This window comes from Natator depressus, chromosome 5, assembly GCF_965152275.1.
Source record: "Natator depressus isolate rNatDep1 chromosome 5, rNatDep2.hap1, whole genome shotgun sequence".
Classification (NCBI taxonomy): domain Eukaryota; kingdom Metazoa; phylum Chordata; order Testudines; family Cheloniidae; genus Natator; species Natator depressus.
In genome coordinates this window covers 114,546,509-114,563,804 of record NC_134238.1, presented here as the reverse complement: position 1 = coordinate 114,563,804, position 17,296 = coordinate 114,546,509, and the positions used below count along the sequence as shown (strand labels likewise).

At 42.1% G+C, this 17,296-nt stretch overlaps 1 protein-coding gene across 5 annotated transcripts in view; it reads left to right on the top strand.

Annotated features, from left to right (window-relative positions):
• Positions 1 to 17,296, top strand: part of LINGO2 (leucine rich repeat and Ig domain containing 2) — a 777,598-nt gene that overhangs the window by 730,685 nt on the left and 29,617 nt on the right. For 4 of the 5 annotated variants that reach the window (XM_074953495.1, XM_074953496.1, XM_074953494.1 and 1 more), the window contains one exon: positions 624 to 16,105. The exons of the other annotated variant lie outside the window; for it this stretch is intronic. In XM_074953495.1, the coding sequence (XP_074809596.1) occupies positions 660 to 2,480 (1,821 nt within the window). In that variant the 5' untranslated portion in view covers positions 624 to 659 and the 3' untranslated portion in view covers positions 2,481 to 16,105. Of the gene's footprint in view, positions 1 to 623; positions 16,106 to 17,296 lie in introns of those variants that run through there. 5 annotated transcript variants of the gene reach the window in all.

Genomic DNA, 17,296 nt, shown 5'->3' with positions numbered 1-17,296 from the left:
GATATGTGTGTGTGTGTGTGTGTGTGTGTGTGTGTATATATATGCACCAGTTCCATCATCCATATATATAGAGAGTGTGCATCAATCTGTATATCACTATAATGTGTACAATAAATGCTAATTGGAATCCTTCTCTTGCTAGGAAACTCTCTTTTCTATACAAAATGAAGTGAATGCAACTTAAGGTTCACAGTTAAAATATTGAAACAGGAAAGACAAAAGTTTTAATATCACATCATTGAGTCCCAGTGCTGCATACATTTTGTAAGCGTGATTCACTTTATTGCTAGACCTGTTAGCATAGAGTGTCTGATTTAGCAGCAGCACCGTCATGCAGAGACTCAAATGGGAAAAAAATACCCCCGTCACTGCATCCAGTAGGAAAAACTGCTGCATGATGTATCTGAAATCTGGGGGCAGAATGCCAAATGAACGGATTCTTAGACATGTCCCTTGACTTGTAATGGAAATATGTTTTCCTTTTGTCTCCATTTGCTATGGCTTTTGTTGTGGTTTTGAATGAAAATATATGAGACTGCTCTGAAATGGATGCCAGAAATCTGGTTAAAACAGTATTTAGCTACTAACTTAACTTCTCCCCCTTTTCTTCACTCTTCCGCCAGGCTCGTGACCGAGGAGTAAACAACATCGGTGGAGTCATGCTTCACACGGCCATATCATGCTGGCAGCCATTCCTAGGTCTGGCTGTGCTGCTCGTTTTCATGGGGTCCACCATAGGCTGCCCAGCCCGCTGTGAGTGCTCAGCACAGAACAAATCTGTTAGCTGTCACAGGAGGCGCCTGATCTCCATCCCTGAGGGTATCCCCATCGAGACCAAAATCCTGGATCTAAGCAAGAACCGGCTGAAGAGCGTCAACCCTGAGGAATTCACATCCTACCCGCTGCTCGAGGAGATAGACCTCAGTGACAATATTGTTGCCAATGTAGAGCCTGGAGCCTTTAACAATCTTTTCAACTTGCGCTCTCTGAGACTGAAAGGAAACCGTCTGAAGCTAGTCCCGCTAGGGGTATTCACAGGGTTGTCAAACTTAACCAAGCTTGATATAAGTGAAAACAAGATTGTCATTTTGCTGGACTACATGTTTCAGGATCTGCATAACCTAAAGTCCCTTGAGGTTGGGGACAATGATTTGGTTTATATATCCCACAGGGCCTTCAGTGGACTGCTTAGCCTGGAGCAGCTCACCCTGGAGAAATGCAACCTAACAGCTGTACCAACAGAAGCCCTTTCCCACCTTCACAACCTCATCAGTCTGCATCTGAGACATCTCAACATTAACATTTTGCCTGTGTATGCCTTTAAGAGATTGTTTCGCCTAAAAGACCTGGAGATCAACTATTGGCCTTTACTGGACATGATGCCTGCCAATAGCCTGTATGGTCTCAACCTCACTTCTCTCTCTGTCACCAACACCAACCTGTCTGCAATACCTTATTCTGCTCTTAAACACCTGGTTTACCTGACACACCTAAACCTCTCCTTCAACCCCATAAGCACCATTGAGGCAGGCATGTTTGCAGACTTAGTGCGTCTGCAGGAATTGCACATGGTGGGGGCCCAGTTACGTACCATTGAACCACATGCTTTCCAAGGGCTCCGGTTCTTGCGTGTACTTAATGTGTCCCAAAACCTGTTAGAAACGCTAGAAGAGAATGTATTCCATTCCCCCCAGACTCTTGAGATCCTCTGCATTAACAATAACCCCCTGGCTTGTGATTGCCGCCTCCTTTGGCTATTACAAAGGCAGCCTATCTTACAGTTTGGTAGCCAGCAGCCCATGTGTGCCGGCCCAGACAGCGTCAGAGAGAAGCTGTTCAAAGACTTTCACAGCACCGCCCTTTCCTTTTATTTCACCTGCAAGAAGCCCAAGATACGAGACAAGAAACTGCAGTACCTGGTAGTGGAGGAAGGACAGACAGTGCAGCTGATGTGCAATGCCGATGGGGACCCTCAACCCACCATCTCCTGGGTGACGCCACGACGGAGGCTGATCACAACTAAATCAAATGGAAGAGCCACGGTGCTGGGAGATGGCATGCTGGAGATCCGATTTGCTCAAGATCAAGACACTGGAATCTACATTTGTATTGCAAGTAACGCAGCTGGGAATGACACATACTCAGCCTCCCTTACGGTAAAAGGATTCACTTCGGACCGTTTCCTTTACGCCAATAGGACCCCTATGTATATGACAGACTCCAATGACACCAGTTCCAATGGAACCAATGTGAACACCTTCTCTCTGGACCTTAAGACAATACTGGTGTCCACAGCCATGGGCTGTTTCACATTCCTCGGAGTTGTTTTATTTTGTTTCCTACTTCTTTTTGTGTGGAGCCGAGGGAAAGGCAAGCACAAAACCAGCATTGACCTTGAGTATGTCCCCCGCAAAAACAACGGTGCTGTAGTTGAAGGGGAGGTTGCTGGACCACGGAGGTTCAATATGAAAATGATTTGATGGTATACTGCTAGCAGTGGTTTTTCTGTGGCATTATAACCAATTAAACAAGCCTGGCATGTGGAATTGCTAGGCGGAGGCAGCTTAATGCAGCTGTCACTGTGTCAAATGGTTATGTGGAAATGGAAAGACTATTTGGGGTTGTAAAGTAGAGCCTCCTAACCTTGAGGCATGTGTGTCAGGGCCTTTCAAATAGTTGGTAAATGGTACTAATTGTTTGCATTGCAAATATTGGCATTCTGGGGATCTCAGTAATGAACGGTTGGCTCATGTTCATGGACAGTTGTTCAACATTTTCTACCACTACAAAAAAGAAAAAGAAAGGAAAAAAAACCTACAGTGTAGGATTTACATATTAAAAAAGACACATTTGTCTAAAACATACTCTACAGTGAAATTTGTATCTATAGATCTCATTTGTTAAAGCCTTGCATCATACCTGATAGTTGGTTCAACACCACAAAGAAATTGATCTTATCTTTTTTTAATATACATATATACTGTGTACATTTTAAAGCAATATGAATGAGAGGCTGTGCTTTGAGATATCCACCGAGACTGACCCAAGTGTGATGTCACTCCTCCCCTTAACTACAGTCAAACCTAAAATTAGACCTCTGTAGTTACTCATGAGACAACACAAGATACTTTTGTTCTCATGTAGAAGACCAGAGAGACATAGCTTAGGGCACAAATGTCCTGCTCTGTTGATCTTCTCTTCATATAAATAAAAGGCATGTGCCTAGTTTTGATACAGAATGGAATATTTTTTATATCTGTGATATCACACTGGACCAGTTTACTGTAACAAAGCCCTGGTTCTCACCCAGGAGAGCACCACCTACTAGGCGTAACAGACCTATAAATGAGATAAATTAAACTTTGAAAAAAGAGATCTGTTTTTGTCACCCCCTGGTTTTAATTTCCAAGCCATTCTTAAAATGTTAATGCGTACTGGGGGGAAAAGAAAGAAGGTAATGCATTCTGTGTACTCCTAGGAACATATGGTCACCTTAGTATTTGTGGGAGTGAATTAAAATGTACAAAAGCTCTGTTGATAGGAATGAACTCTTCTCCAATGCCAATAAACCAGAGGTATCCATGCATAATACGAGGATCATGCTCCTAAAGAAATGTTTAAAACATGATAGCCTCCAAAAGGCCAAAGTACTGCCAATTATAATGAACTTCTAGCCACTGTCAATCTCATCCCATCTATTAATAAATAACATATAAACACAAAAGCTAATTTCCATTAACAGATTACTTCAATCTGCCATTTTAATAATTGTATTGTCTTGGGTTTTTTAGGGACAATGGCCCAGAGCACAAGGTGGCAATCTGTTGGGTTTTTTTTAGTTTGTTTGTTTTTGTGGAGGGGAAAAGGCAAGGGGAACACTGGTTATCTTTCTATGTGTGATGGTTTTATTCCTCTAAAGATCATGCAAAAAGGGCTTGGAACTGTAATGTCAACTCATTGTACTGTTGGTATCAAAAAAGATATTTCAGAGTACTAGTATTTTCCAACTCTTGGTGGGAGGGAGTAGTGTTTAACCCCCTTGTAATGTCCTGATAAATATGAGCCATAGATTAATTTATTTAAATGTTTGGTTGGCAATTATATATGATTTATAAATTATTTGGAACAACTTTGAGTAAGAATAATTATCAATGTGTTTAACGAGAATAAGCATAAAATCAACGTAGGGTAAACTGTTCAAAAGTGCCTATGTGACTTGGGAGCCTAAGTCTCATTTTGAAAATTTGACATGGACACTTCGGAGCATAAATCAGATTGACTGACTCTGATTGGGACTTAGCCACTTTTGAAAATGTTACCCATGTTCTTTGGCTGAGATTTTCACAGCAGAGCTATGGGATTTAGACACAGTTCTTCTGTTGCTATAAATAAAGAGGGGTGTCTAACTCCCCTAGGCTACAGTCTGTCCAGGCAGATCCCTGATTCAGATGCAGGATCAGGACCTAGACTGCATTGAAAATCTCAACCTGTTGTTTTGAGTGGTTGATCTCCATTTAAATCATTGCTATATTTCATGTAGTTGAGGACAAAGGGGGTGTTCCCTTTTTTAAGGCACCACATTAGATTACTGGGGATTTATATGGTGGGGACTAATCCTTTTGTCCTTTGAAATTCTATGGAATTTTAATGAAATGAAGTGATCCCTGAATAAACACGTGACAACAGAGAGATTGTTTTTGCTGATCAAACAGCAGAGCCACTGAAACGCTATTGTACGTTTATATGGATAGTAAAATAAATAAATAAATAAATGAGGGGGAAAAGATGGCTGAATTATCAATTGGAGACATTTCCATTTGCCTTTCCCTTGTAATTATCATTTATCCATTAGCAATCCATTTCCCCTGTAGTGATGATGACCTGATTTAACTCTGACAATAAAATCAACGTTTTGAGCAAAAGTGCTGCTGAATTCTGGTTTAGGTGGTTGGTACAAATCCAAGTGGACGGCTTTTTTGTTTGTTTGTTTATTTTAAATTACACAAAAAAGGAAAAAGAAAGTGATGGGAAAATCAGGAAGAGCTGTATTCATAGAAACTAATCTAGAATGTATTGTGTTTTCAAGTTTAACTACTACCCCATTGCTGAACCCTTCCCTTTCCCCCTTCTTCCCCACCCCACCTGGAAACAGTATCTCAGAAGTAATGAAATAGTTATTGTGCTGTTAGGGTATCTGATTGGTACTGGAATTGGCAACTTAAATGAAAAATGATGTGGGTAGTAAAATCCATAACTATGCAGGCCTTGCCGAGACTTAGTCCATAGGACTACACGCAGCAAGAGATAGAGGATGGTAGTACATTCTGGGCTTTGTTGTCCGAACACCGCTGTTTGCTCATGGCCTGATTCTATTTCCTGTGCATTCGGTAGTACACTACTCCTTTAGACAGCCCCATTTATTTCATTGGGACTTTGCAAAGAGTAAGATACCACTTAACATGAGTAAAGATGGCAGAATAGGGCACCAATCATTTTATCCCCGTTTTGTTTTTTGGCTTCCCATAAACCTGATCCTATACTTCTTGGGCATCTGCCCTTGACTTCACTGGGTGAGTAAAGAATGCAGGTTCTGACTCCAGGTAAGCACTTCGCTGCTCTGTTTGCAAACATACGGGAGCAGTGACCAGAGGAGTATTTATTCTGCCCCTTATGCACGTCCAATCTATGTAAATTTGGACCAGTTGCTCACCTTCCTTTGAAAGCAGAGAGTAAAAGCAGCTTCCTTGACTGCAGGCCAGTTTAGTTTCAGAGGAATTAAACTGAGTTTAATGGGACTGCTGCTGCTGCTGCTCAGGGTCTACCCTAGTGTAGGGTAGTGGGGCCTGCCAGTGAATGAAAGTGAGCACAAATTGAACCCTTAGCCCTAGCTTTTACTTGTCTTTTGTCTACCTCGAAAGAGTTGGTTGTAAGGACTTACAGACGTACAAATGCAAGTGGCATCCCGTGGTGATTAAAGCACCAGAACTGTGAGCTGCAGCCATGCAGTCCATGGGTTTTGAAAGGAAGAAGTTGGAAGAGTTGAGAGCGGCAGAAGTCCCAGGGGGAGAATGCATCAGAGGGACTGAAGAAAGGAGGCTCATCACTCACCCCACTTCTAAAATCTGTAAGACCCAGACTGCATCTCCCAAACAAACTAATCCCCCTGCTTTGACAAGCGAAGGTCACATTGTGCTCCTGCCTTGTAATCTACAGCGTGCATGAATACTGTGACTCCCCAGAACTGCATTAAAAAGGAATGTGAAGCAATATCAAAAGGAAATAGTCACCAGGTGATATTAGAACAGCATGACACTAGGGTCAGGATGAAGGGCAACCAGCACCCAAGTACACTGACATGTCTAGACTTTCAGCTACCCTGTGTGATACGGTGTACAAACCCCACACTGGGCCCGAAGCAGTTAAAGGACAGTACTGGGCCCAGGTAGCCTCACCTCTCCAGACCTGCAGAGCATGCTCCAGCTGGAGCGAAAGCTTAAGAGGGAGCAACTCAGCTCAGAAGGGGAAGAAGACAGACTTACTTTGAGGTCTTCTGGACAAGGGTGCCTCAGAAGTATCCCTGTGTGGAAGAGGGCTGCATGCTGAGCTCGGTTAGGGCTGAAGGTTTAGTTGACTGTTCTTTTGTTATCGATATGGGACTTGGAGCTGTGAGGAGAGAGAGAGATGGTAGGAAGTGCCCCAGGGAGGGCAACTCTGAGGGCACTCCAGGGTGCCGGAAACTGCTGACTGTCACAGGGCCCTGGGTCGCAGCCCAGTGGGGTGGGAGGGCCCAGGCTCCCCTGCCAACTGCCCCTGCTGCCTGGGAGCATAAGCACATTCCAGTCTCACTCCCCCTCTGATACAAGGAGGGCAAGGATGCTGCAAACCGAAGGTGAAGCTAAACCCATCCTTTGGTGAGGAACTGGACTGAAAGGCCTTCCTGCTGAGAGGCTATACGGGTGTGCTACCCACTAGACCACTTGGTCCCCTGAGAGCTCTATGACACCCTACAATACATTTTTTGTTCTGTCCTTACTCTTCAGCCAGGCAACATCCATTGCCAACATTCTCCCACCCATCAACTCAGCTGGACTCACCGAGTTTCCTCCCATCCAGACAGCCCAGCCTTCCTGAACAGACTATCCTTGTTCTATATTCTGCTTGCAGATGTCAATAGCTGGCAATGTTTTCAGAAACCATTATTGAAATAAGGCAGGCAATTAGGAGCTGTTAGAGGGGTGGTGGTACAATATGGTGTGTTAGGTGTGGGGGCATTTGAGGCTGTCTCTAAAGATTTCCCTCTATTACATGACTCAAAATATACATTTTCTTTCCCATATATTGCATCATGACATGGATCTGCAAGTGATAACATCACCATGCAGAAAGATATGAAATCACACCCTCAACATTGTGAAATTACATAGAAATCCAGTTATGGGAGACACTCTAAACACTCATCATTATTATTGCACATTATTGATAAAACAGGAGCACCCAGAAGCCCCAGTAAGGATAGCCACCAGCTGTGCTAGGCACTCTATACACTGATATATACGTGTTCTCTGTCCTGAAGAGCTCATATTCTAAAAAGACAGATAACACTTATTAACTGGGGAAAATGCCAACACACACAATTTATGTACAAATATATGTTCCCCCATAGTGAGCTCAGCCATCATTTGCTGCAGATTTTGGGCTTGTTTCAGTGAAGCAGTCTAACATGTGGATGCTCCTCCAAACCCAACCACCAGGTCTCACAAAAGGGCACCTCCAGCTACCCCTGGCTTCCCCATCTGAGGAATTCATGTTTGCCAGCACCCCTTCCATTGTGATTGGGAGGAGGCCAGTAGTCCTGCGCTCCATTCTGGCGTCTTCAAGGCATGCCTCTTCCTCCCGTATCCCTCACTGTGGTGAATCCACTTGTTCCATCTTTCTGCTAATGGTAATTATTTCCTCTTTCTTTACTCCAATCCTTCCATGGTATCACTCCCTTTCTTTTGTGATCTCTTTCCAGCCTATGGGGTGGCAATTGTGGCTCTTCTCCACTTCCTCTTCCTGCCGCCTCCTCTCTCTTCTTACCAGCTCAGCTGAGGAGTGAGTGAGGTGGGTAAAGGTCACCAGCTCACTCACAAACTATGTGATAGATCAACCGATCATTGGGCTGGTTGCTGGAGAGTCACTGAGGAGAATGGGTGAGATTTTTCAAAGCCATATAAGCAATTTGGATGCCCAGCTCCCATTAAATGTAATAGAACTTGTGCACCAAATCCTTTAAGCAGTTATAAAAATCTCAGTTGGTTGCTTAGGTGATTTCCTCTCCATTTGTCTTTCTTCTAGCTTTCACACATGCACCCTTCACATGACTTTGACCCCAAGTACAGATTTGGAGGAGTTTCATTGAGTATTTGGGACCTAGAGCTCCAAGTAGAATCTTACGGTGTGTGAACCTCGCCCAAGAACTAGGTTTGAATTAACTTTCCCTGCCAATGAAACCAGCCAAGTTTGCACAGTTCTCCTTGCTACTGAGATAATCACATGCCGACAGCAATCTGTAGGTTGAATGATTCTGATTTTTTCCCCTTTTACTAGAAGCAGGTGCTTTGATAGAATGCCAGCCTGAAATAGAAATCTTTATTTATAGCATGAACAGAATGAGAAAAGCACTGGAATAGTCAAGAAAATGTTCCATTTTATTTTATTTTTAAGGAAAACTTTGTCCCTGATCTGCAAAATAGAAGACAACAGATGAGCAGATTTTCATCTTGTAACTTGCTAATTGACATTTTATTCTAACTGGTGCCAAAATGTCTGTATCCAGTGAGCAAAGGTGTTAGATAAGCAAAAGAACTGAAGCCAGACTTATCTCAATTAGGCTGGTGTAAATCACGAGTAATTCCAATCATTATAATGGTGGCCTTCCTGGTTTACATTGGTAAAGCTGATATTGGAATCTGGCCCTTTGTTTTCTATACTAAGAGGGCTAGCATGAAAAACATGCAGAATGTATGTTTTATTTATTTTTCACTTCATTGGCATACCTTCTGTTCAGATTGCTTTAATAGTTACCATTGCTGGCTGAGTAGGAGCTGAATATTCAGATTTGCAATAAATAAATAAATACAACAGACCCAAACTAACAAGCTGTACATTGCTATGTGCGGTAATAGCAAATCAGCTGCCATATAAACTCATGTATAAACCCAGAATTTTAAGCTAAAATTTCAAGTTAACTGTTGGGGAGGGGTAAGTTTATACATGGGATAATACAGCATTATTTCAGAATGCAAATTATTATTTAATAACAAATACATTTATAATGTGGTAGTTAATAGCGGCCAGCAAGATGGGGCACCCACTGTGCTAGGCACTATACAAACGTAGTAAATGACTGCCCCTGCTCCAAAAGAATGTACAATCTAAAACTGTCTTATATGCAAGTATATATGATAACGAGTCTTTCATTGTTTAGGGAGGGGTTGCCATAGCATATAAATATTATAATATTGTCACACATACTGAAATCCATCTGCAAGCATCTGTAGTTCATATGTATATGTTTGTGTGTGCAAAAATAAGTTACATTTGATTTAGTTTTTTAAACTTGTGATTTTTTTAAAATGTGATTTAACTTTTTAAATGTGATTTTTAAAAGGTGATGAGGTAAAGCAGAAAAACAGTTGTGTTGTATTTTATTTTAAATATATATGGTCATAATTACAGATTGGAAATGAAACAGCCCTGTTGTTATGATCTGTGAAGCAGATGGCAACTTGGGTTTGTCTGAAAGCTTGTTTCAAAATATTGCTAATGCTAATGACAAAGAGCTTTGTTTCTCATGAGAACTGTCCTGAATGTCATTTTTTGTTTCATTTTGTTTTGTTCTTAGGGCTTATGTCACAGTGTGTATCATACATAGCCAAAATAACCAATCCTAAATAAATAATTCCATGGACTTGTAAAACTTACTGAGAAAACTGAAGAAAGTTTACACTTCCATCATAACTGTTTGCTTTCTTCCAGGGGGGTAATGAAATGTAACCAAGCAAAGAAAAATTGTAGTCTACTCACATTGAGTCCTGAAGTCCTTAGTCAAAACTCTAAATGAAGGTTAAGAAAAGTGTGACGAACAACATAATGCATCTTAAAGTGGATTACGAATGCGATTATTTGACGAGGTTGTCTCCGATAGCAGGGGACTGGACTTAGTGATCCAGATGGTCCCTTCCCATTCTATGATCCTATCACTATCATCCGCTATAGGTTATTGGGGGGCTTGAACCTATGACCTTTTGAACTAAAAGTATGAGCCTGTCCTGCTTGAGGTAAAGGACTAAAACTCCCAAGCTGGCAAGTGTAATAAACCCTTTAACCTCTAATGTGCACCAGTCACTAGTGGGAGACCAAGTCCCACAATGTGGCATATGGGTTATAAAGAACTTCACAATATAGCCCCAATATCAGGAAGATGTCCTCATTACGAGTTCTCTGACTGTGGGATAGTCATCCCAGGGGAGTAGGGGAAACTCTTTTTCTTGTGTCATTTAGAACTTCACCAGATAAAGCACTCGAGAACATGAAAGAGCAGGGAGATGGATTGTATGACCTAGCAGGATTTTTCCATCTCTCATTTGTTTCTATTATTCTGTATTTTTTAAAAAAGCATTCTGCCACGATTCAGTAAAGTAAGCTAACTGGTCAGGGTTCACATAATGTTAGACAACAAAGTGAAGGATATTTATCTGCCTGCTGGATAAATATCTAAATTCTTATGTTGCTGATGGCATAATTCAGCCATCAGCACAGGACTTCATTGCTTTTGAGTTCTGTTTCCCAGCTAGCCACATCTTAAAACTCCCAGGCATGGGAAAAACAAGATGGACAAGTCACGTCCCCAGGATAGGTATGGAGAGGGGGGATTTCCATGTACAAAGTTCAACCCTCCATCCCTACCTTACATAGTGCCCTCTGCAGCGTTAAGGGCAAGCAGCAATTAAGCCCATGATGGGAAGAGGCAGGCAGGACCCCTGCACACCAGCCCCATAGAGATTACAGCGGGAAGGTAAGACAGCCACAGACTGTATATTGCCTTTTCTATGGAGCCTTCTGTGCTGAGGAATCTCCTCCTTAAAGGTGGGTCCCAGGAGAAGCCCTACTATCATGACTCCATTGGAAACACATTGCCAGGAGGTAGGATGACTCTACGGGATTTGAAAGCGATCCCAAATTCTATTCCTTCTGAGGTTGGGCAAGCTCTGCCACCCCCATTCTCTCTGGGATGTGAATCTTGTGGCGTTTTCTTCCATCTTAGTCCCATCTCAGGAGTTTTATGGAGGGAGGAGGCAGTCCAGCCCAGAGACTTAATCTTATCTTCACAGAGGTTTTCCAAAATACAGTCCCTTGTGTGGGATCAAATTGTCTGCTGGGGAGAAACAAGTTAGAGCACAAAGAGCTGTACTCAGCATATATCTACTCAGCAGGGGTAAAACCAGAGGAAGTTTTGCCATGTATTTCAATAGTGCCAGGATTTCTCCTTAGGTCTTTCTCATGATCAGTGCTGTTGGAAAGAGCCATAGGTAGTGTCCTGGCCTATCCCGACTGTCAGAAGTCTCATCTTCCCTTGGCACAGTGAGAAGGAGCTAGAGGAAAGGAGAACTACATGCCAAGAGTTTTATCAGGCTGTTCTGTCAGATACAGCACAGCCCTTTGCTCACTTTGGAGCTTTTATTTGCAGGGTAACTGAACTAAGATTTAACTGCTTTGTTGCTGTAAAAACATTACTGGCTCAAGCAGGGCTCTTTGCACCCCAAGGGATTTAGCTTGAGGAATGATAGGCATGGTGTTATCATCACAGCAGGTTGAACACCCACTGGAATCTCATTGATGGGAGCAGTGATATGGAGGTGCTGAATCAGTGCTCTCCTCAGTCGTCCTGACAACATCTCCACACATCTTTGAGACCCCCCACCCCCAATGCTACTTTCTTCTCCTCAGCAGAAGGAATGTTTTGGCTGCTTTCTGCCACTGCAGTCTCCTCCCTTGGCAGTGTCGATGCCAGGGACCTCCACCAGTGTCTACACTGGCCAAAGCTGGTATTAGACCTGAGGTGAATTTGGCTTATTTTTATTTTTCCTTTCTTTTCCTTTCAATCTGAGAATACCATTGCCAGTCTGCAAAGATGCATTCAGCTTCAGCATGACATGGCAGAAGAACCATCCCACCTCCTCCCAAAGAGCTGAGAACGCTGCAGTTTGGAAAGATGCACAAGATGTCCTGAAAGAGCTCTTCCACCTCTAATTTTATGATTCTTTTATATCGTTATGGTTCCTTTTCTGGGCTACCTGATGTTGTCTCCAGAAATATAACCTGTTCCAATATCACAAGTTATCATCTGGTCTTGTCTGATGTATCCAGATCTTGCAGCAGACCGGTCAGAGAACACCATCACCACCACCCCGGGCACTAAGTCACTGGCAACCTCCTTGAAAATTTCAGCACAGGGACTGAATGGGCATGGAGAATGAACTCCTCTCTCCCATAAAGCTGACCCCTTCAGAAGTGGTATGAGACACATTGGCAAGTCATAATAAGTAGGTTTCTGCTATCTCCGTCTGGGCTGTAGGAGTTTTGCAAGAGATTTTTCAAAAGCACCCAATATATCTAGGAGCACAATTTTTATTGAAAATCAGTGGTCTCTATGTGCCCGGAGGCCCTAGGGATTTTAAAAATCTCTTTCAAGATGCATAGAAGACTTCAGTCTCCATGACTATCAAATCATTGAAATTGCCTTTAAATAAATAAACTTTTAAAAAGAAAGGGGAGGATGAAATACTTGGATATTTTCCCCCTGCATCCACATCAACTACTATTTCTCTTACCAGATACTTGATTCAACATGTTTTCATGTGAGCTGGGAAGACAGGTATGGGAGAGTTGAAAGCCTTTCATGTTTAAATGGCAAAATGCATCCTAAAGGTTTGTCAGATCTCAAGTGAATGCAGTCTTTGAAGAGGAGAGGGAGGAAGGGAGAGTAGAATGCGGCACATTTGTTAATAACCCCTGGTCCCATAAGATTATATACTCCTGTGTGTGGAGAGCTCACACTATCCTTTGAACCATATAACGCCTGTATTTAGCCTTCCATATTGGGGTCACGTTTGGAGTGGCTGTACAAGGGGGGCCTGTGTATCCCTTGCATTCTCTGGATTGATGGAATGTGTGCTCGCTTATTCCAGGATCCACTGGGTGTTGACCAAGGGTCAGACTCCTGGATCCAGAAACTACATGCATTGGCCACAGAGGGCAACAAGCTCCCCTCTGTCGTGCCTCTAGATTGGGGTGTCAATTCCTTCTCCCTTAAGCTCCATGGAGCTCCACACACAAAGCCAGAGTCTTTAGTCTCTGTGTTGGGAGGGCCCAGTTTCACCCTTAGTAATTAAGGAGAAAAAATGGTACAGTAATGAGTTAGTGAAACACAAAGTCTGATGATAGAGAGCAAATGATATTGAAGCTCTGATAGAAGATGATGTGACACTGGTATTTAACACCTTGCCTCAGTACTGGGATCCTGTTCAGGGTTGCAAGACCTGGATCAGCAATTAACACCTAAGGGAGTCATTTAGCTAGTTAGGGCTGTAATCACCAGCTGGATGATCTTATTTACTTCATCACTTTGTAAAGTGGAAGTTATATTTTTGTGAGCTATTTTCCAATAACTTTGCAGTTTATATTTTTCAAAAGCACCAGTGATAGAGCACACTTATTTATTATAGGAAGACAATGCTAGTAAATTTAATCTATTACTTTTTCTACGAGCTATTAGCTGTATGTACAAAGACTAATAGGTTACATCCATTATATAAAGTGTCGCTATTTACTAAAACCAAACAACATTTCCGCTTACAAAGCTACCACACTAGATTGAATTCTGCACAATGCATCAATTCTAATGTCCTGTTGGTAATTCATTTCTTGAGCAGAGAACAGGCTTGCACTGCAAAGAGTTTACAGACACAATACACTCCTTTGATTTATATAAGAGCTTTAATTTTAATGGGGTTCATGGAGTCTGATTGTCTTTGCTATAGTGGATTTGGCAGGCTGTCACATTTTGCTAAAAGAAATCTGATCAGCACTGTGTTTCTCTGGGATGGTCTAGCTGTCAGAACGAGCTGAGGCCTAATAGTATAAGCCCAGGTCTAGGAACCAGATATTTCCAAGTTTTAATCAAAGCACTAACACTGAGTCTGTGCCTTTGCCTCAGTTTCCCTATGTAAATTGGGATAACAATATCTACCTTTGATCGGGAATAGTCTTCTGCTGAGCTCAAGGGTTAAAAACCTAGGGAGCTGAGGGTGTTCTACTAATTGCACACTAAGGAGTGAAAATTCTTTACACATGGTACCATTAAAGAAAAGACATTTAGACAGATACTTTGATAAATGCTCAGAAATCCAACACAAGCACTACAAAATTTTCCCAGAAATTATGCTTGGGGTGGTAGCAGTGGTCTACTCTATACTCAGTGGTTCCTCCATATTTAGAATTGGAATAATGATGTTTGCAGAGAAATTGCAAAGTATGACCTGACATTTTGTGTCAAAGAAACACATTAACCAGCCTTTCCCTTTTCCCCAATTCAATGCTTTATCACTTACACAGGTATGTTAAATGTCTAGTTTAAAAAAATATATATTTATTTTGCAGGGCTTGAGTAAACCCTCTATAGATTTCACCACAAATTCTATGTGTACATTTGACTGTAAAGAACAGATGCCAAAGTGAATGCAAGCCACACATGGTCACCTGCACACAAAAAGAGGGGGGAGGGAGAGAGTGAGAGAGAGAGCGCTCAGAACTGAATATTACTTAGAAATATTATTTACAACACTACTTAGAAAATATACTTGGAAAGCTTTCCTTTTGGCTGATCTCCTTCTACAAGAATGCTGAAAAACGAGGTGCTGTACAGGTTTTTGATCATGTAGTCAAATTTTGCGGGGTTTTTTGAAAGTAAACAGACCCACAAATACACCCGAAGCTGTAATAGCTACAGGTACCCTGTTTCCAAATAAGCCATGGCCCCTGATCTCAATGTTTATTCTACAAAATTTAACCTAACAATTTACTTTGCTGTATATGCCGCCACGGTGAACCATGGCCAAGATGGCCTTGATCTTTTCATGAAGATTGTTTTAATTAGCCATGAGCCAAACATTTGCAACTGCCTTTTCCCCAGCTTCTGTCTTTTGGATCCTATTCTGCAATGGAGTAATCAGCTAGAATGACACAAACCAAGGGCCAAATTCCAATATCCTTTTTCATATTGAGTAGCACCTTGCTCCTCAGGTGGTCTCATTACAGTCAATGGGAATATTCGTGAAGTAATATGTTACTTGACAAGAGTAGAAGTATCAGAATCTGGTCCTTAATTGCCTCTTCAGCTGTCTACAAGGGAACAAAAAAACTGTGTGTGTGTGTGTGTGTGTGTGTGTGTGTGTGTGTGTACACTTCTGCCACTCAAGAACACCTTCAGCTCAAGTCAGTGAGAACTGAAGTGAATGGGTGTTGAGGATATACTGCACTTCTCAGGTCTGGACGGAAAATAGGTATCTGCCCAGAATTAATTTGGCTATTGGTCCATCTCTATTTTTAACAATATCTTCAAAAACCTAAGCATTTTATTTACCCAGGGGACTCAGACTACTGCAAAAAAAAAAAAAGAGAGAGAGAGAGAGAGAGAGAGAGAGAGAGAATACGGGGGGAAGCACTCCCTGTCGCAGGTGGTCTTTGTTGTAGTATGAATGAAAAGTCATAACTGAACTTGACAGATGGGTTTGACTGGGAGATTTTTTTTTAAATCTGCTAACACTGACACTCCTCTGTGACCCTGTTTTAATATGATGAGTTCCCTCTCTCCTTCCGCAGGAAGGAAAGCTACAGACCACCTCATTTCATTACTAATGGTTTTTAATTCAGTGTGTGCTAATCTAAAGAACAAACCTCTACTCCATCTTTTCAACAACTATTGTAATTGTTTTTCATAGGAATCAATTTTTAATTGTAACATTGTTCTGCTAAAGCCCTATTGTCTGTGTCCTTCCAAACTGTCAGTTGATTAAATAAAATTAAAAAAGCTGAAAGGCACATTGTTGTAATTGCTTTGTATGTTTAAATTGTCTTATCAGAAAACAAGGTTATGAATTTCATCTGTTGAGACGCAAAAATAAAATACTTTCATAAAAAATAAATGAAAATAAAGCTTCTCCTGTGTTTTGTTTGAGGTGCTTGAGTAATAAGTGTGGTGGTGGTGATTGACTAATACAGTATTAGCCACACATGTAGTGCTCCCTGTGTATAATGGTTGCATCCAAAACTACTTTAGAAAAGAAAGTTAAAAGTTGCAAAGTCAAGCACTCACAAGCTAGAAAATGCCAGAATTAAGTTGGCCAGCGCAACCTTAATTCAGCCCCCTAGTATACGTACATTGTGCTACAGTCTTTAGTGCATGATCACATGCTATTATTGCCACTCCCTCGCATTTCCAGTCAAGCGGCATATTCCTTCTACTCCCCTCACTGCCTGGGTGCCAGCTGCGGGAGCACTGGAAGCACAGAAGAGACAGGCTGCCTGCTCACATTTGCAGTGCCTGGTGTCACAGCAGCCCCTGGCAGCTGAGAGGAGAAACTGAAGGGAATGTCTACTCAGAGCCATGAGCTCTGGGCTGGAGTATATTAAGTCACCCTCTGGGGATAAGGCATGTGCAGTCAGGGCTGCATGTACGAGCTGTGAGGGGCTGGAACATGCTGCCAGACCCATAAAAGTGTCTACTAAGCATATGTGACCTGAGCTTTTCAGAGCCTTGTAACTTGAACAGATTTGCCTGAGGTGACAAAAGGCAAGCTTGACACCACCGTGACCCTCTCTGTCAAATTTCAAGTCCATATTCCAAAGCATGGAGATACCACAGCTCCTCAATGAAACAGCGGTAAGAATTTTTATAACATGGGCAGAACAATGTATTGTTCCCTAATCTCATTCTGAGAAATGGCTGAACCATTTTAGCTGAAATTTTCCTCACACATTGGGCCTGAGGCAGACACCCAGCATGGGAAATTTATTGTGAAAACCTTAACTATAAGCAGCACTACCTGTAATTAGCCAGAATCAGGACAAGTGTAGAGGATGGGGAGGGGGAATTGTCAGTAATCAAACTAAGTGTGTCTGTTTTTCCCCAAGCTTCTGATCCTGTATTCATTGCACACTAAAGCTCTCTGTGACTTTGTGCTAGTCACTTAGG